Source organism: Orycteropus afer, unplaced genomic scaffold, assembly GCF_000298275.1.
Source record: "Orycteropus afer afer isolate SDZICR_OR568_19922 unplaced genomic scaffold, OryAfe1.0 scaffold00311, whole genome shotgun sequence".
Classification (NCBI taxonomy): domain Eukaryota; kingdom Metazoa; phylum Chordata; class Mammalia; order Tubulidentata; family Orycteropodidae; genus Orycteropus; species Orycteropus afer.
In genome coordinates this window covers 226,702-246,917 of record NW_006921898.1, presented here as the reverse complement: position 1 = coordinate 246,917, position 20,216 = coordinate 226,702, and the positions used below count along the sequence as shown (strand labels likewise).

The 20,216-nt window shown below is 41.6% G+C and overlaps 1 protein-coding gene across 1 annotated transcript in view; it reads right to left on the bottom strand.

Moving 5' to 3' along the window:
• The window catches only part of LARS2 (leucyl-tRNA synthetase 2, mitochondrial), a 362,372-nt gene that overhangs the window by 171,988 nt on the left and 170,168 nt on the right, over positions 1–20,216 (bottom strand). Inside the window, exons 5-6 of the mRNA XM_007951731.2 lie at positions 15,104–15,193; positions 7,205–7,348 (exon numbers count right to left, since the gene is read on the bottom strand). Coding sequence (XP_007949922.1) covers positions 7,205–7,348; positions 15,104–15,193 — 234 coding nt within the window. The remainder of the gene's footprint in view (positions 1–7,204; positions 7,349–15,103; positions 15,194–20,216) is intronic.

Sequence of the window (20,216 nt, the reverse complement as noted above, 5' to 3'; positions counted from 1 at the left end):
ATTGCCTGCCACCCCCACGACATTGTGGCCCATCTGCTTCTCATCAGCAGAAATTCTACTTGGCAATTCTTAGTTAAACATAAAGTTCCTGCATGTCTGGAAGGCAACAAAGCACTCCCTTACAGACACTCTGCTCCCCATTTTTCATCACTTCTGCAGCTTACTGTGCTGACTTGGAGACCTTGCTCTCGCCTTTTCTTGGACTCTGCACTCCCCTACAGACGGCAGTTATCTCACTGGCTATGACTGCTCATGTCCATGACTGTCTCCGCACTGGCCTCAACTTTTCTCATCTGTATCCCTAGTACCCAGCCCAGGAACTCAATGAACACTTGGGGATGGAATGAATGAATCTAGACCACCTGAGAAATAGTCCGCACTGCTGGTTAAGAGCTCAAGTACTTGAATATTTGAATCCCAGTGCTGTTACTTATTACCAGTATGAGTCTCAGTTTTGTCATCAGGAAAATGAGAGTAACAGCAGTATTCACACTCAAAGGATTAAGAAAAACCAAACTCAAACTCACTGCCACTGAGTCAATTCCAACTCACAGCAACTCCCACTGGATTTCTAAGGTGGTAAATCTTTACAGAAGTAGATCGCTCCATCTTCCTTCAGCAGAGCAGCTGGTGGGTTTGAACTGCCAACCTTCTGGTTAACAGTCAAATGTCTTAGGCACTGTGCCACCAGATCTCCTTCAAAGGATTTATGGGAAAGTTAAATAAAAAACCAAAACCAAACCCACTGGGTAGAGTCTTTATTTACACCATCTTATTTAACCCTCATGAGTCTCTAGGCGGGTTAAATAAGATGATGTAAATAAAGGCCTGAGCCCAGATCAGGTAGAAAAGGGAAGATGAACACAGACTTCGTTCAAATTATAGCAGATGCCAATGACTCAGGTATTTCCAATTTGGCTGGGAATAATTACAAAGTTAGTATCATCAGAGTATGGTTATTGTCCATCTTATCTAAAGAGAAGCTATAGTGCCTCGGGGGCTGAGAACCTGCCATGCAGCCTTGGGGGCTACAGAGGCAGTGGCAGAAATCAAATCCACAGATCTACTAAAGATTGTCAAATGAGAAGCCTTCTGTTTTTCCTTCCAAATTCTCACCCTGCTGTCAAGAACCAAGTCATTCCATTAGACTCTGAATTCCATTTGCTTTCCCTCTGTAACTCTCAAATCCACCCCCTTCCCCTTGCTCTCACCTCAGCAGTGCTGCCCACAAGATACCTCCCACACATCTCTGCCAAGACTAATTCATGTGTTTCAGATACTCCTACAGCAAGTTTTCTTTTTCACAGAAAAAGTGGCTGAAATCACTTTGAACGTTTCACAAAGCAAACAATCCTAGGAAGAAAGTGTGTGTGTGTGCGTGGGGGGTGGGGAGTCAGGGGGGAAAATCAAATACATCTCAGCCTTAATAAGCCATTTTCATATTTCAGGGTTCCCTATAATTTTCACATCAGGCATCTGTCTTTAAAATTTGGAAGTTAAGTGAATGAAAGGAGAGCTCTTCCACAAAAACACAGTTCCCAAGCAGCCCACCCACTGTCCGTCACTGAGGCAGCCTTTGAAACTGTAAACCAGATGCAAATACAGCTCTGAAGAGAATTGTGGTGGGCACAGCTTATTGGTCATTGCAGCACCTATTTTCCATTTCCTTCCCCCTGCCCATCTCAACCACAGAAGCTAGAGACCAAGCCTGCTTTCCTAGTCTCCCTTCAACCTGGCGTGGCCACAGGACACAAGTGGGGCTAATAGGACATCAGTGGAATTCTGCAGGAAGCTTCTAGTAAAGCCTTTTCTTTCCATATAAAAGAACAGTTACTGGTACTGCCCTTCTACCTCCTTTTGTCATGAATGAAGATGTGCTGTCTGGAGCTGCGACAGTCTTCTTGCAACCATGAGGCAATAGGCAGGAACCAAAGGCCAAGAGAGTCACTGAGATACCAACTCAGAACCTTGTCACACTGTTCCATTCTAGCAAATGAGACTTGTCATATGGAAAAAGTAACTTTCCATTCATTTAAGCCACCATAACTTGGATTTTCAATGACTTGCTGCTGAAAGCATTACTAAATTATTCAATAGCTGATCTTTATCTATACAACAGAACGGCTTCACTAATTTAAGAATATTTCTATTATACCAGGTTTGAAGCAGATGTCCTATTTCATTTGACCATCTTTGAAGTTTTGGACCCATTTACCTAAGCACCTGTTATTTGCATATCTCTATTCAAATGTTTCATGGTTGCCTTAAACTCAAAAGGGTCAGGACTATGTCTCTTCCAGGGCTCTCTGGAAGTTAAGATGGTGGCTTAACTGTACACTGTTCAAGCCAGAGTATTCCTTGATGCCACTGTCTCCTACACCTTCTCATCTAATATGTCACCAAGCTCTACAGATTTTGCCACCTGAGTATTTTTCTAATCTACTATCTTCTACTACTCTTATCTAGGTCTAAGGTGTGTTATGTTATTATGCCTGGGTCATTCCAATAGCCTCTTAACTCATTTCTTTGCATCCATACTCGCCCTTTCCATGGTGATCTTATAAAATACAAACCTTACCATGTTATTCCCTTCTTTAGAATCCTAATGGTTTCCCATGGCCCCCAGGATAAGGTCTAAATTCCTTAAGACTTAAAAGGTCTTGCCTAATCTGACACCTAATCACCTCTCCAGTTTCTCCAGTCTTATCTTAAGTCTTTCCTCTTGGTCCTCTCAGTTCCTGCTACAGTGTAATTCTTTCATTTTCTCAAAGCCATCATATACATTTCTGTTTTAGGGCCACAATACATGCTATTCTATCTATGAGGGAGGCATTCCTGCAGCTATATGGCCTATCTAACTCTTACTCAAGGAGCTCTGGTGACGTAGTGCCTATGGCATTTGACTGCTAACCAGAAGGCTGGCTGTTCAAACCCACCAGTCACACTGTGAAAGGAAGGCTGGGCAATCTACTTCCACACAGATTTACCACTTCAGAAACCCAAAGGGGGTCACTATGAGTTGGACAACTCAATGGCAGTGAGTTTAGTTTGGTTTGTTTTAACCCTTACTCATCCCTGTTTGCAACCCAAACAATGAATTTTTCATTTCAGATAATGTACTTTTTTGTTCTAGATTTCCACTTAGTTCTTCTTTTTTTTTTTTTTCAAATAGTTTCCATTTCTCTCTTGAGATTCTCCATCTGTTCACTCATTGTGACCATCTTTTTTTCTAAGTCCCAAATACTATTTAAAGGTCTTATCTGCTAATCCCAACATCTGGGTCATATGTCTATTTCTATTGGGCTGCTCTCCACCCTCCCTCCACCCCCGGATTATGGGTCACATTTTTCTGCTTCTTTGGAAGTCTAGTAATCTTTTTATTGCATGCTAAACACTGCAGATGAAACTTTGTAGGGAGTATGGATTATTTAGTCTCCCTTTAAAGATCATGAGCTTTGAGCTTTATTCTGGCAAGCTCCTTTTGAACCTATCAAGTTTGGTTTTATTTCTTATTAGAATGAGTTATTTTGATTTTGTCCTTAACCCTAAGGTATCATCCTGACTCCTAATGCATGGCCTTTTTGGATTTCAACTGGATACCCTTGGCTGGGCTATAATTCTAAGTCTCCTAATACAGAACATTTTTTCCCTTCCCCCATAGTATCTCTGTTTTGATCTCAGTCCTGCAGCAATCATTCTCTATTAGGACTCATGGAATCTTGTTTTGTGCATGAATAGCCCCAGCCCTTCTTCATCCAAGGACCTGTGAAAAGAGATTTCTGTCCACCCCTGCCACGCCCACAGCACTTTTTCTTCTCCTAATTTTCAGGGCAAACCAAGTGCTGACCTCCAAAGACAGCTTTTTAAATAAATGTGCACAGGAGTTCGGCAAGAACCAGGCGAGTCACCATAGCAACTAACAATATCTGCTGAACAGTTGAAAATGCATAGCTGACAATTGAAAGAATAATGCCCCTCAGTTAGGTTATTACATTTCCAACTAGAGGCAGAGGTCAGAACAAAAGAGCTAATTAGGAGACCTTTCGAACAATGGCTATTAGAGAATCATTTGACCTGTCCTTGAGGTGACCTGGTATCTCTCCCAGTAATACAGTAGCCGTGACTGTCAGCAAACACAGGCTTTCTCTGCTTGGGATGGTACAAAAAGCTTTGTACCTCAGCTTTGTTCTTCTCATCTAGTCTCCCAATATTACTATGTGCTTAAAAGAAGCAAGGTCCTGTGTTAGCAAGTTCTAATGAGTACTTTTTCAAATCCATATGCTATTCTCTACTGCATTCGGAGTAAATTGTAAAGGGAAAACAGCCGCACATAAGCTATGTCTTTTCAGTGAAAAAACTGGAGGTCATATTTTCATACGGCATTGGTATTATAAGTTGATATACTGCTCTTGAAAAGCAGTCTAATTTGGCAAAGTTCTATAATGATCAAAGTTTATTTACAACTTTGCGCTTTCTTTGTATATAATAACTGCAGTATCAGCTCTGACCCAAAGTCTGTTTTGGTCTAGCACCCCATCTCCGACAAAGCAACCCATGGGCTACTATGGAAGGGTCAGCTATCCTTTTTATAGTGACTACACCAGCCACTCCTCAGAAGGAAGGTTGGGCAATCTACTTCCGTAGTGATACCACCTCAGAAACCCAAGGAGGGGTCACTATGAGTCAGATCCGACTCGATGGCAGTGCGTTTGGTTTTTTTGGTTACCATAGGGGAAGCACTACCAAGATATACCCTGAGTCTGTCATGATGCTTTTACGTTTTCAGATCCTGTTTATGTCTAGTCTTATGCTAATGAGGTACAGAGATCATCAAATTGCCATGTTTAGTGTCCCTAATTTGCTCTAATCCTCCTCTCTACAGTTTTAAGGAATGACCCCTTAGTTTCAGTATTCTGAAACTTGATAAACTCAAAGGTGACTTTGCACAGAGTGCCTGTGGCATAAAGAGAATTGGTTATTTTGCCCAGGCTATTGGAGATTTAAGGAGCTCTGGTGGTGCAATGGTTAAAACATTTGGCTGCTAACTCAAAGGTGGTTGTGCAAACCCACCAGCCACTCCACAGGACAGAGATGAGACAGTCTGCTTCCATCAAGATTTATAGCCTTGGAAACCCTATGGGACAGTTCTACTCTGTACTGTAGGGTTGCTATGAGTCGCAATTGACTTGAGGGCAGTGTATATTGGAGATTTAATAAATAAGTCCCTTCCTTCAACTGCTGGTTTTACACTGAACCTCTGAACACATAAAAAGCCAGAAGGTACTGGCTAAAAGAAGGTATTACTAAAGATCACTTGGTGCAACACCATCATTTCATAGATGAGGAAACTGAGGCCCAGAGACGTGTACCAGTTTATATTGTTAATCAGGAACATTACAAGAATAAAATCCAGAGCTTTCATTCCTGATTCAATTCATTTGCACTCTGGTCTTTCCTAACAGAGACTGGCCATCTCTACTCTTTTTGGATGGTGTCATAGTCCTCTAGTGCTGCTGTAACAGAATACCACAAGTGGATGATTTTAACAAACAGGAATTTATTCTCTTACAGTTTTAGAAGTTCAAATTCAGAATGCTAACTAGGGGATGGGTGAGGCCCCTCAACCTTCGACTTCAGCTCTGCCTCTTATTCCAGGCCCACTGGAGCTGGAGGCATCTCCAAACTCAGACAGCTGCTGGCTGCTGAGTCTGAAGAACCCAAGGTGCACAGTAAATGGTGCAGTCCCAGCATTAGAAGATAACACGGCAGGCCACTAGTGTATGTCCAGTAACATTTCTAAGATCAGCAGACCACACAGCAGGCCACTGGTGACATTGCCAAATGCAGGATCCAGATGTGCCAAAAAGCTAGAGACCTTTCTCAAAGCTTCTCCTTATATACTAGAAGCAAGCCACACACACTGGAGGCAACTACTTAGCTGCTCACATCAGGTTCCACCATGGAGGTAATTACAATCTCATCATGGGAAGTAACTGTGTTGGATAGGGTTCTCTAGAGAAACACAAAAACCAGCAAAGTATATATATATATATATATATATATATTTATAGAGAGAGAAAGAGAGAGAGAGATTTATCTTAGATAAATGGCTCACAAACGTATAGAAGCTGGCAAATTCAATCTGAAAAGTTCGTCTCTGGAGGGGGATGGGTCCCAGGGCCGTCTGGCTTTCACCACGCACGGCAGAGGAGTTCAAGTCACAAAGTTCGTCTCTGGAGAGAGATGGGGCCGGGAGTCGTCTGGTTCTCACAAGCGTAGCAGAGCCGGGAGAATCAACTGACACGCAGGGCCGCCGAGAGATGGGGCCCGGAGTCGTCAGGTTCCCGCAAGCGCAGCAGAGCCGGGAGAATCAAAACCGACACGCAGGGCCGCCGAGAGATGGGGCCCGGAGTCGTCTGGTTCCCGCAAGCGCAGCAGAGCCGGGAGAATCAGAACCGACACGCCGAGCCGTCGTTCCCAACAAAGAAAAAAAATCCAAAAGGCTCCTCTGGGGCGCGCAGCGAGCTGCTCGCTCCAGGAAGCATATATCTGGAATGCTGTTTTTTTCAGTTTGTTCCTCGGATAGTATTACAGGTAGGCCACACCCCTGGGGAAACTCCCCCTAGACTGACCGGCCGCTTAGGACATAGTCATGTGATCCATCATGAGAAACAACACTCACAAGTGAAGTCCAGCCAAGTTGACAGATCTTCAACTATCACAGTAACTATATCCAGCTGTCCCGCTACTCAAAACTATGGCCCAGCCTAGTTGACACACAACTTTAACTACCAGAGATGGTCTTCTCTAGACCCTCTGGAATTTAATTCTATCTTCCTTGAGGTCTTATGAGAACTATACAGATAAAGAAAATTTTTTACTTTTTTAGCTTCATTGCTGACATAATTTTATTGATAAAGTTAAACTTTTTTTTTTTTTTTTTTTTTGCCTCTGTGGAAGTACAAGGATTCATTGAGTTGAAAGGTCAGCAAGCAACAGCCTACAATGCTCTACAGGTGCCATTCTTGAGTTACCACTCAGAGAGTTACAGTTACAACTCATCTGCTTCCTGTCTGCACACTCATGGTTCTGAGAGCCCATCCTTGAGTTCATCCCCAACAGGGAGGCTCTCCAATACCAAACGACTTTAGTGTTGCCTCAAATGAGTAAGACATTATTGGAAAGCCCCCAGGCTAACACTCACCTTTGCATAAGCGGTAGTTTTAATAAACCACTGTCTGAGGTACTTCTGTTCCACTTTTGCTCCAGAACGCCACGAACAGCCATGTTCATCCACCTGCTCATTGGCAAGCACCGTTTGATCTACTGGGTCCCAGTTAACCAGTGCCTGTGTAATTCAGGAAACAAAATTATACTATCTGGTGAGTACCTAAAAGTATCTTAGGCCTAAAAACTAAGTTAATAAACCTAAAGTAATTTACTTATTATCAGTGCCTGTTTTGAGGAGGAGAGGAAGGAGTAGCACTCAAAATAAAAAATAATGGTTAAATATTGTTTAGTAACTTAATTAGTTCATTCAAGAGGCATATCTCCTTCTTTTAAAAAATGTGTAACATAAACTGTATAAAAGAAAAAAAAAAGCTGTGTATATCTCTACCTCCTGCCCATGTAAATCTCAGAGTATATGGGAGAAGAAACATGAGGTATTGGAGACTGCAAAAAAATAGGCCTTTATTTTCTTATCAACATTTCCCACACAGCCTGCTAGTGCTCAGGTTCTAGGTTACAAAATACAATGAGGAAGATGTGCTTCTAAGAGGTTTGCATGTTATAATAAAACCCAGATGTGGAATAAAAGACAAATAAAAGCAAAACACAAAAGCTATTTTTTTCCCCCTCTCTCCCCTAATGAAAGACTTGGGGGAAGAGGAAAAACAACAAAGGAAACAGAGTGTCAAATCAAAGATACCTCAGCTGTGGGAGTGCACATTCCTGTGTCCTTCTCAGTCCCAAAGCCCCTCAGCCACACGGCAGCAGGGCTCAGGCTCAGACTCTCCACAGCTGGTAAACTTGTTGTTGTTGTTGTTATGTGTCCTTGAGTAGGACCCGACTCACGGCGACCAGGTGGGCAAAATCCCGGCTCCTTGAGCCCAGAGGGTGCAGCACAACCAGCTTCTGGGAGCCCTGGACAAATGCCTTTTCTCAGATTTCTTCTCTTACACCACTGTCTCTATCATATTTCACCCTGAAGCCACAGTCTTCCCTTAGCCAGCATTCTGGATTTTCACATTTTGCATGTTTAACTATCAAAGTTAATGCTTTGATTTTCAGGCAAGCATAGTCTTGTTCCACTTTTGCATAGGAGAGGTTGCTGGGCAGTGTCATTGATTATATGCATTTCCCTAGTTGGCAATTATGTTCTCAATTGCCCTACTGAAGTCAACACCACATGCCTTTATAACTAGCCTTGTTTGTAATGTAACATCTGCATTTTGAAATCAACCTTAAATCATTAAAACATCTGGAAACACAGCAAACTCAGAGCAGACATCCCCATTACATCCCTCACATGGGTATCTAACAACATTGTGGAACAAGTCATTTTAAATAAGAGAATTCCTGTGATTTATCAAGGGTTCAACGCTGGATTTTATATTTTTTGTTTGAGTGATTTGTGAAAAGCTTTCTAAAATGCACACCCTAACATAATTACAACTGTGATGAAGTCATGGTCACAAAGATTGATTTTATAGTGATGGTGGGCATCCATCAGTTTTGCCTCTTCTCCCCACCCTTTGCCTTCATGCTCTTGGAGGTGGGGGTGACTATGTGCTCCCTTGGCCATTATCTGGACAATACCACCCTGACTTCACTTTCATCAGCTCTCCTCTCTCTGTAACACAGGCAGCTGTAGAGTTTGCGGCCCCCACTTCTCATTCAAAACCCTCACTGTCTCTCATCGTACTTCTTCCTCTTCCCTTTCCTCTCTGGTGATCTATTGGCTCCCTGGCCCTTACTCCTTCACATAGCGTGCGGGCCTTTCTACAGCACACCACCCTCAGCATGCTTTCGTCTTCTGGTCATTGCATCACTCCTCTGGTCCTTGGCTACACCATCATTTCCCTCATTTCATTCTCCTCGAGATCTGCTCTTTTACTACCAAAGACCTCTGCTGAGTACATTGTCAGGCAGCCTCAGGTTCTAGAAATCTGGCAAAGCCTAAGTTATAGGATATTGATTTTCTCAAGGTCTATTAGCTTTTTCTTGAGAAAAGCATGCTTAATTAAGAAACACCACGTAGATCTTATGAAAGGATCTAACTCTCAAAATTGATCTTACTCCATTCTATCTGGAATGGGCCTGAATTTGGACTGAGTCCAGGAGCGGTTCCCAAGGCGACCGCTTATTTTTGTTACTGTCACCGCATTCCGAAACGACAAGGTAGCACAGTGGGAGAGGCTGCCTGTTTGTCAGTGCTCCTGATGAAGATGAGGCCACGCTGCAAGCCTTCCTTCAGTGTGTGAATTAGCACTGTCACCAGCTGCCACTGAAATTACAGAGAGAGCCAAAGCCAAACTCATCCATTAAGTGACTCCACAGTTCCCTAGAATGTCAAGCATAATAGAGCATCATTCTTCTCTCTAATAACTACATCCATGGAATGAAACTTTTTTTCTCTTCTTAATCCAAAGAGGAAAAATTAATGTTCCTCCAAATAGAGGTCTTTATATTCATATTTGTAGCTGAAAATATTTTTGTTTCTTGAGAGCATAAACTTGGAAATGAACATTGTGGTGCACAGTATTCATTAAGAAAAAAAGACTGAAGTGCTCCAGCTATGTTTAGTGATGCTCTGTTCAAATACTGTCCCTGACTGTTCACTTACGTAACTTATGGCAGAACTGAATTTAAGGTTAAGGCTATTTTTATTGTAAAACAAAACAAAAACTTATAATGCCATTAGAGAAGGAAAGGTAATAATACTTGAATTTTAGGAGCTCTAGTAGCGTAGTCCCCAGTACTTGACTGCTAACTGGAAGGCTGGCAGGTCAAACCCACCAGCCACTCCTCGGAAGAAAGGTTGGACAATCTACTTGCTTAGTGATACTGCCTTGGAAACCCAAGGAGGGGTCACTGTGAGTCAGGTCCGACTTGACGGCACATAACTACAACAGCAACAACTATGTTTAAAGGAGCACTGGTGGTGCAAGGACTAAGTGCTTGGCTGCTAATGGAAAGATTGGTGGTTTGATCCCACCAGCCACTCTGTGATGAGGCAGTCATCTTCTGTAAAGATTACAGCTTTTGAAACCCTGTGGGGCAGTTCTACTGTGTCCTATAGGATTGCTACAAGTCGAAATCCAACTTGACAGCAATAGGTTTAGTTTGGTTTTAAATATGCTTTACAAAGTAGTATGTGCAATGTTTATTAGGCCATTGCCAAGGTTCTTAATTTAAAGAGTTTATATTTTGAAATACACCATGGAAGTAGAATGCTAACTGATTGCCATGACTATGCTTTATGGATTAGGGCTAACTCTGATCATCAAACAATGTACTAAATGTGCATTTTTTGCATTCTATTTATGATTTTACTGATTTTAAAAAAACGAGATTAATATACTAAGAACACTAAACTCAACAACTAGCAATAAAAACATTACCTTTTAAAATTAAAATCCAGAAAATAATCTAAATGATTCTTCCCTCATACCTGCCCACGGATAGACTCCCTCAGAATAAGCAAAAACTTTCCAATTTATTTTTATATTCCATTTTTTCCAATTAAAATACCATACCAGATGCAAATAACTCTGCAGGTGCACTCAGGTGGGCATTTATTGAGCACCTACTCTGTACGATGTATACCAACACCACGTCAGGCTCTTCACATAGATTCACTTGTTAAATTCTCATAATGACCCTATGAAATAGAGAGCAGGGGTTTGTGGTAGGCATCCTCCTCTGCAGGATGTCCATGTCCTGTTCACCAGAATCTATATGTTAGCTTATATAGCAAAGGGACTTTGCAGATATGATTAAAGTAAGGATTTTGAGATGGGGAGATTATGCTGGATCCTCTAGGTGCACCCCCGTGATCACAAGGGGCCATATAAGTGAAAGGGTCAGAGAAGAAGATATGATGACAGAAGCACTGGCCAGAGAGAAGCAAAGATGCTACACTGATGTCTTTGAAGATAGAAGGAGGCCAAACCCAAGGATCAAGGTGCCCTCTAGAAGCTGGAGAAGACAAGGAAATGGATTCTCCCCTAGAATCTCCAGAAGGAACGCAGGCCTGATCATTCTAGATTTCATTTTAGCCCAGTGAGACCCACTTTGCACTTCTGACCTCCAGAACTGTAAGATCATTAAGTTTGTGTATTTTAAGCCACCACTTTTATGGTCATTTGTTACAGCAGCAGCAACAGGAAACAAATACAGGGCTGTTTCCTTGAGAGAAGCAGTCAGAGGGAAAACTGGACTACATTCCCCAAGGGGATGCACATTGCAGGGTGGAGAATGTCACACTAATTTGGAAAATACCTGAAAGAAGAGAAGAAGGGCTGGAGACTACAGGATGGCTGCACATGCACAATGGGATCCTCCAATACCATACTGGCTGCAAGTAACTCTACAGGTGCACTCAGGTGGGCATTTATTGAGCACCTACTCTGTGCCTGGAGTCCTGACATTTAAAGGAAAGTCACTCAGCTCCTTAGATGGTGATTGTGATTGGACAGGATCCAATTCAGCAGTGGGGAGGTTAAAGTTCCTGTTTTCATTTGGCATGTTGTAGACCCGAAACAACATGGACAAACTTTGAGTGTGGAGACAGAGAGAAGCAAGTTTCCTGTAAAGGAAACAGCACACATACAGGCTTCATGTGAGAAATGTTTACACTCGTACATTAACAAGCCAAATAATTTCATATCTCATCCATGTCTTATCAACATGGTTACGTTCCAAAGACCAGGTTGTTATGTACAAATCAGCATTATGTGAAAACGGAGGATGAACAAATACATCACATCACAAAATGGAAAATGACTGCCAAACACTGAGAATCATGGCTCAGCCAAGTTAACATAGAACCTTAACCATGAAAGACAATGTTACTCTCACCTCATACCTTAGTGTCTGTAACTGCCAGATGTACAACATTAATGCACAAAATAATCAGATAGTTGCAGTACAGTGAGTTACTTGGTGTATGGCTCTCCTAGCCATGGTCTTTGTGACTCCCACCAGATGATTGGGTGGAACTATGCACATGTAAGATGCCTGTGGTCCACCAAGGGAACTGGATAGCTTGCTAATGATATAAATAAGGTACATGGCACCGCTGTGGGAGGGGGACCATGCAAATACGGTGTATGGGATTCTAAAGTGGGAATTGGTTAGTTTTGTCATTCTAACCAAACAAAAACAAACTCACTGCTGTCGAGTCAATTCGACTCATAGAGACCCCTCCTTGGGTTTCTGAGGTGTATCTCTACGGAAGTAGATTGCCCAATCTTCCTTCTGAGGAGTGGCTAGTGGGTTTGAACCGCTAAGCTAAGCTCATTTTTGCTAAGCTTAAAATGAGCCTTCCTAGAGACAGAAAGGAGAATCCCACTGCCATCAGGAGAGAAGAGCCAGAGGTGGAGTGGAGTGAGTCCAAGGACCCAAGATCCCCGTGCTGGACCTCACTGTAGAGAGACGGCAGAGACAACTGGCAGAGACGACCAGTAGAGGAACTGAGGCATGAGACAAAGTGGTGGGCTTGCTGGCCCGTGGAACGAGAAAACTTTGGGCAAAGGCTTGCTGGCAGACTGAGGTACACCTAAGTGCACCTACCGGCAAAGCTAAAAGAGCTTTGTAACAACTTGCCTGAGCAGGGCAGAGGCCAGGCCGAGAGGCCAAGGGCCAGAGAGGTGTGCCAAAGGGCATGGCAGAGGGGATACTGTCCTGATGGAAAAACTGTATCTTGAGCATGTCCCTGAACTTCATCAGAAGTTCATTAGAAGTTTTTCCATCAGAAGTGTAACCTGCTACTTCCCTAATAAACTCCATAATTTTGAGTATTGTCTGTGAGTTCTGTGTGGCCACTGCAACAAATTATCGAACCAGCAGAGCAGTAGTGAGTGCCGTGGGAGGGATGGTTGGTGTCAAAATCGGTTAAAAAAAAAACCCTGCAGTATAGTGGTATGTCTGGTGTCACAGGAATAAGCCTTGGGTTGTTGATGGTGTCTCCCCCTTGTGACATTAGAGGAGGTCAGGAAATGCTGCCTCCTTGTCCTTTCCACAATAGATTTTTTTACTATTGTTGTAAATGCAAAAAGTCAGATGATGAGATAATCGATAAGTGAGGAGTAGGTATATACACTTTACTGGTTTTTCTTTGCTTAAGAACCCAGCTTAAGCCAACTTTCTACTTAACCATTGTTTATGATTATTTACAACTCTGTACATCAAGAGGTTAACTTAGAGAAAACTGATAGATAGTAATGTAAATTATTTTTGTCTGACACGAATGCAAGTAGTTCCCATTGAATACCATATAGATGATTTCTGTCTCATAGAAAAAACAGCTCCAGTGGTTAGGCCCATTGCCTTGTAGTACATTAAGCAGTTTTGGTTGTATTAGCAAATGCATTTCTGCATTTCTGTTACTCTATAAATCTTTGTTCCTTGATTTCTTATCTTGTTGTTGTTGTTGTTATGTGCCGTCGAGTCGACCCCGACTCATAGTGAATCTTAAAATCTTATTGGTTCCCTCATTAATTAATGCGTTGAAAAAAAATCTTTGATAATACTCATTTTAAATCTGTAAGGGAGTCATGTTTTTAACCTTTTGAAAGTTATGCTTTAACAATACAAAAAGGTCTACTGCAGTCAAGAATGTTGAATAGGTACGCTTCTGTCTCTCACCATTCTCAATTCTACTCTGAGAGAGAAAGATGAAGCAGTCTGCTTCCATAAAGATTCACAACCTTGGAAACTTTATGGGGCAGTTCTACTCTGTCCTATAGGTCACTATGAATCAGAACCAAGTTGATGACACTGGGTTTGGTTTTTGGTTTTGGGCATATAGCGTGTTAAGAAATTAAATTGACCTAGGAGAGTCTGCAATGGTTGAACATCACATGACCCAGTTCTCAAAGTTCCTCCTTTCAATTGACCATAAATGTTGATGGGCACTCACTACATTTCATGCTTCAAATAAACTTAACAAGTATTTTAAACAATCAACATTGTTCCATTTATTACTTCTCAACTTTCTAAACCAGTGTGAATATGACTGAAATGTTATACACACATGCTGTCTGAACCTAGCTACAAGCCACATGAGGATACTGAGCACTTGTGTCCCCCCAAAATAGGCACTGGAATCCCAATCCCTATACCTGTGGATGAATGTGATCTTACTTGAAAGACAAGCTTTTCTTTGTTATGTTCATGAAGCCTTATCAGTGTAAGATATATCCTAAACCTAATCATTACTGAGTTACAAACAGAGCAGATTAGACACATACTGGGGAAGACAGATGCCACATAAGGATCACTAAGAATCAAGGAAGGCCTGAGGCTACTGAAAAGGAAGGAATAGACAAGACCAAGGCCCTGATTTAGACTTTTAGTCTCCAGAACTATGACCAAATAAATTCTGTTTTTAAAGGCACCTACTTGTGGTATTTGTGTCACAATAGCACTAGGAAGCTAAGACAAACTAAAAAAATCAAAACTACTGTCATTGAGTCAATTCTGACTCCTGGTGACTCACAAGTTACAGAGTAGAACTACTCTATAGGGGTTTCTTGGCTGTAATCTTTATGGAAGCAGATTGCCAGGTCTTTTTCCCTCAGTGCAGCTGGGCGGGTTCTAAATGACAACTTTTAGGTTAGTAGTTGAGAGTAAATCATTTGCACTACCCAGGGACCTGGACAACTAAGACATCACCCGTGAAAAAAAAGTGACCAGAGCAGTGCAATGTTTAGTTGCTTTGTGGGTGTACTATGATTAATTTCAGGAACTTAAACTAGTGTTCCTTTTCACTGCTACTGTGCAAACAGGGTTTATTTCTTATTAACAATGGAGTGTTCTAAGAAGATAGAGAAGATTTTTTTAAAAAAGTTTAAATGTGCAGCTAATTTTAACTTACCTCCTTTTGATAGGCCAGTCCAGCTTCATAGAGTTTAATAAAGAGGTACTGAGTCCATTTGTAGTAATCTGGCAAACATGTGGTTATTTCCTGCCCAAAAAAAAAAAAAAAAAAAAGAATAAAAAAAAAAAAAAAAAAAAAAAAAAAAAAACAGGGGAGAAAGGCTTGTATAGGCCATTGTAAACATTTTCCCCAATCTATGCATCAGCCTTGCTAGTCATTTTGAAAAGCAATGAAAACACAAAAATATTTTCCAACCTGTAATAATTTCACCAATTCATAAAGAGAGAGAAGCAATTTATTCTGGGAAAAGAGATGTTATTGAAATGTCACCCCGTGTTTCCCAGGGCATGTTCAATGACAAGAAACTGAACATTCCATTATGTGAGTCAGGCCATTGTCTATTTAGTAAGACCCATTAAAAACATTACCAAATATTAAACTTAGTCAGTGAGAAATCACCTGTTTTGTATTACCAAGCCTAAATCAAATGTTCCCCAAATTTACTTTCTGTCTCAGAAACACATTTGCTACAGAATCTTTAAAAATAAATATTGATTAACCACCCTAAAAGGTTAGCAGTTGATCAAAGAAAAGTTAGGGCAAATATGCTCATACTGTCTTATTGTTTCTTTCTGGTGCTCTTCTTTTAATATCACAAATTAGTGGTTAACATAAAAATGGATGCATGACAGGGGATATTCCACACAATGGTTCCATCTGTAATGAGCTTTTGATAGAAAGCACTTGTATCAACAAGTATAAACAACTCAGGTTTTCTTAAGATGAATAAATGAAGTGTGAGCTTATAAAACTCAGAATGGGAAGGCCTATGACATGGAAACTGGGAAAGGAAGAAAGGTGTCAGGCAAACGCCTGGTGCTCCCACTAGATTGTTTTTCTTATACAACATTCCTAGGTCCTTTGATGGCCAGTTTTCTGAAAACAGCAGAGTAATAACTATTGGAAAACAAGTTTTATGAGAGTAAATAGCCCAACTCTGATCACAGCTTCACCTGTCCCCTGTAAGGCAAGTAATGACAACTAGCCAGACAAATGGCTTACCCACACTGCAGCTGTCCCCCACCAGGTCAGCCCCACACAATGTTGTGGTTTCTGAGCCACACCCATGCCATGGTACCTGGCAGTACCATAGCGCCAAGTCTGCAGGAATGTAAGGCACAAACAGCCTTAGCAACACAAGAATCAGACAGCACACTGGGAAGGGACTGGTTCCCCAAAGCATCCTAAGTCATCTTCATCCCATCAACCCTTCCTTGCCAGCAACCCCTCTTCCAGGCACAGCCCAACACTCAGCATGCTTGTTTTCCAGACAAGTCACTTTAAAACTTCCATTTTTAACAGAAGCTAAACAGCAGGAGCTGTTTAGTCTGTTTTGCTTTGCTCACCACTGTACACTAAGGTCTAGTACATGAGAGGAATTCCAAAGCTGTCACTGAATGAAGGACAAACTAAACAGATACATGAATGCCTGCATGTTAGATCACAGTTGTATACTGCATGTAAGTTTCACAACCTAAATTCAAATTACACTCTGGTCCCAAGATGAACCGGGAGAGAGGGGATAGGGTGAAGACTCAGAATAGAATATGATATTATGGATATGTATTTTTTTAATGCCTCATCAATCAGAGGTTTTAAGAAATATGTGAAGCAAATATGACAAAATAATGACAAGTGTTAAACTGTGGGATAGAAGTTTTTTATTCTCTTAATATTCTGTATATTTGAAATTTTTCATAATCAAAATACTTCTAAAGAATATATATGTATATATTTTCTCAGCCCCTGAATCTACTTCTATACAGTAAAAATTACACAGCAATGGAACAGTGAGGATAGAGCCAGTAGGGAAAAAAATTTTTTTTAATCCAACCATGCATTCACTTACTTTAATTAAGTGAAAGTAATGAAAAGCGCATTTTTCTGGATGCAGGACTCTGAGGTAGGGGAGAAGGGGGAGGGGGTTCCAAGCCACTTCTTTCACTCTGGCTCCAAAGTTGGGTCTGATTTGTTTTATTTATATGGGGTTTCTGTACATGTCTTTAGAAAAGAAAGAAACCTCAGCTGCTAAAGGAGTACAGCTTGAAAAATCCCTGCTCCAGGACCATTATTCCAGTCACTGATGGCTTTATGTGAATGCATGTGCACAGCATGAGCACATGAAAGACAGACAGCCATTGTGCTGAAGTGTTTGACTCGGCCAGAGGTAGCTGGGGGTGCCCTGAGGGCAGAGACTGCCCTGTCCATTTCACTTCCATCCTGGGCTATACACAGGGCCCAGCAACAGACCCTCAAGAATGTTCACTTAGTGAAGAAATGCCAGAGCAGGCACTCACAAGGTCACCAGTAGTCCAGGGTCACAAGAACTATAAATATAGTTGGGGATAGACTCTGTTCTGAAACGCACTTACTGCAAAAGTCAGAGAACCCTTCTGGAACCCCCTTGATTTGCTGATTTAGAAAATCAGCTGTTTCTGATAGCTTATCTAATACCTCATCTCAGTCAAAATCATCAGACATCTTTCTAAAATTAAAAGCTATTCTGCTTAAAAATCAAGACTCTTCTTTCATGTTTTCACTGGGAATCATTTACTCACAACCTAGTCCTACTGAACAAGGGCCGTCTGGGGATTTCAGCAGCCACAAACCCTCTCTCTAAATTAGGGGTTCTCAACTGGAATGATTTTGCCCCCTAAGGGAATATGGCAATGTCTAGAGACATTTTTGTCTGTCACAACTGAAAGAGCATGTGTGTTGGGGGGTCCTGCTGGCACTTAGTGAGCAGAGGACAGAGACCCTGCTAAGCCACCTACAAAGCATCAAACAGCCACACCCAGAAAAGAATGATCCAGCTCCAGATGTCAACAGTGCCAGGATCGAGGCATCTGCTCCAAGGGTTTGAATCTCTTAGTTTGAGACTGTAACCACTGTCAGATTGAAGGAGAGTTAGCCAAGCAATTCTCTGGGAGGATGCCACAAAAAAAAGCAATAAATTGGATAAAACATCATGGGGCAAAAAGGAACATGGCAGTGAGGCCTCCAGTTTCCCTTCTCCAGCTGGGGCAGACCCATCTCTGTCGAGCATGTCTTGCAGTACCTGCAGGAAAGCTGCCCAGTGCAGCCACAGGCCTTTCTACCAACACTGAGGGGAGACAAGCAAAGGCTGGGGCTGCCGGCAGATGAGATGCTGAAACCACCCTGCATGCATAATGCTGATCACTGGAAATGACTGAGTGGTTTTACTATCTAAATTTTAAATCATTTAATATGCCTCCAAGAAGCTGTCTAACTTGGAAAATCTCACATATTTATGTAATAAATGTTAGAGAGGTATATCATTTTTCTTGATACAACATCAGTTTATCCCCTCCCATGAGACAGCTGTTGAACAAATAAATGTTTAAAGAACATCAGTTGGTTGTCCAAACCCAGCCTTGCCTGTGACCCAGGGGGAGTCTGTGGGGCTTCCTGTTGCCTACATCCGCCTTCACTGTGGAAGAGCCGCAACGCTGTAAGCCTTCCTAGTGAGGTCCCCAGGGAAGCCAGATGAAAGTTCTTCTTGGGTCCCCAAATCACTTCTCATCCTGTGCTTTCTATTGCCCTGCTTTCCAAATAAGCCAACACCTGCATTAATGTACCCTTGCTTTTAATGCAAACAGTTGGATAATTCCAAGTTACAGCTCCAAAAGCAACAGCAATTCGGCTACAATCCACAATCTATAGAGATCTAGATAAAGGTATCAACTTTTATATCCCCCTGAGCCCTAGAGTATGCAATCTAGCTGCCAAGAGACTATATTTATGCATCTGAAATCCCAACTAGAATCATTGCTTCATGCTGCAGTTTTACATTCTATAATACCTGATTTTGAGCATTAAAAATATTTTTGCACCTTATGGATATGTATTTTTTTTTAAATGCCTCATCAATTAGAGGTATAAAGAAATATGTGAAGAAACTATGATAAAATAATGACAACTGCTAAATCTGTGGGACAGGAGTTTATTATTCTCTTAATTTTCTTTATATTTGAAAATTTTCATAATTAAAATACTTGTAAAGAATATATATGTATATAAATACACAGAAGGTGAACTCTCTCAGAACACAAGGGAGGCTTAAGACTTCATCCTTTGAGACTTGCCACCCACACCTCAGTGAGTGCACAAATTAATAATGAAGCCAGGCTTGATCCTGCAGCACGTGATTTGGTAATGACGATGTCCAAGAAGGCTGAGACATAGTGGTCTACCTTGTTGTCCCTACTATAAAATAACATTTGGTTCTTGGAGGAAGAATCACAGCAATGAGAACCTTCCATGTATGCTGAGGTCTCCTCAGGCTAACACTCCTTGCTCTAAGAAAACAAGTCTGAGAAAGAGTGATCTAAGGGGAAGACAATGCACCTTGGAGCCATCTGACTTGGGTTCAAGTCCTTGCGTCGTCATCATCATCAGTGTTGTGGCCATAGCCAAATTTCCCTATCTAGATAAAAGGTAATAAAGTTCATCTCAGAGGGTTGTTGTGAGGATAAAATATGATAATGTATGAAAGCATAAAGTCCTTGGGTGGCATATGAGTTCTACCATTAACTGTGCTCTGGTGGTACAGTGGCTAAATCATTCAGCTATTAACCAAAAGGTCAGCATTTCAAACCCACCAGCCACTCCACAGGAGAAAGATGAAGCAGTCTCCTTCCTAAAGATTTACAGTCTTGGAAACCCTATGGGGCAGTTCTACACTGTCCTATAGGGTTGCTATGAGTTGGAATTGATGACAGTGGGTTTGAGTTTTGGTTTGCTAACCTAAAGGTCAGTGATTTGAACCGACCCAACAGTGCTGTGAAAGAAAGGCCTGGTGATCTGCTACCATCAAGATTATAGCTAATGGGACTATGGTCGCAGGGAGCATCAAGCTCAATTGGCATAACATACTACACAAAACATTGTTCCACCTCCTACTTTGGCGAGTAGCAACTGAGATCTTAAAAGCTTGCAAGCAGCCATCTAGATCCAACGATGGGTCTCTCCTTGTCCAGAGCAAAGAAGAATGAAGAAAACCAAAGATTCATGTAAATCTTAGTCCTAG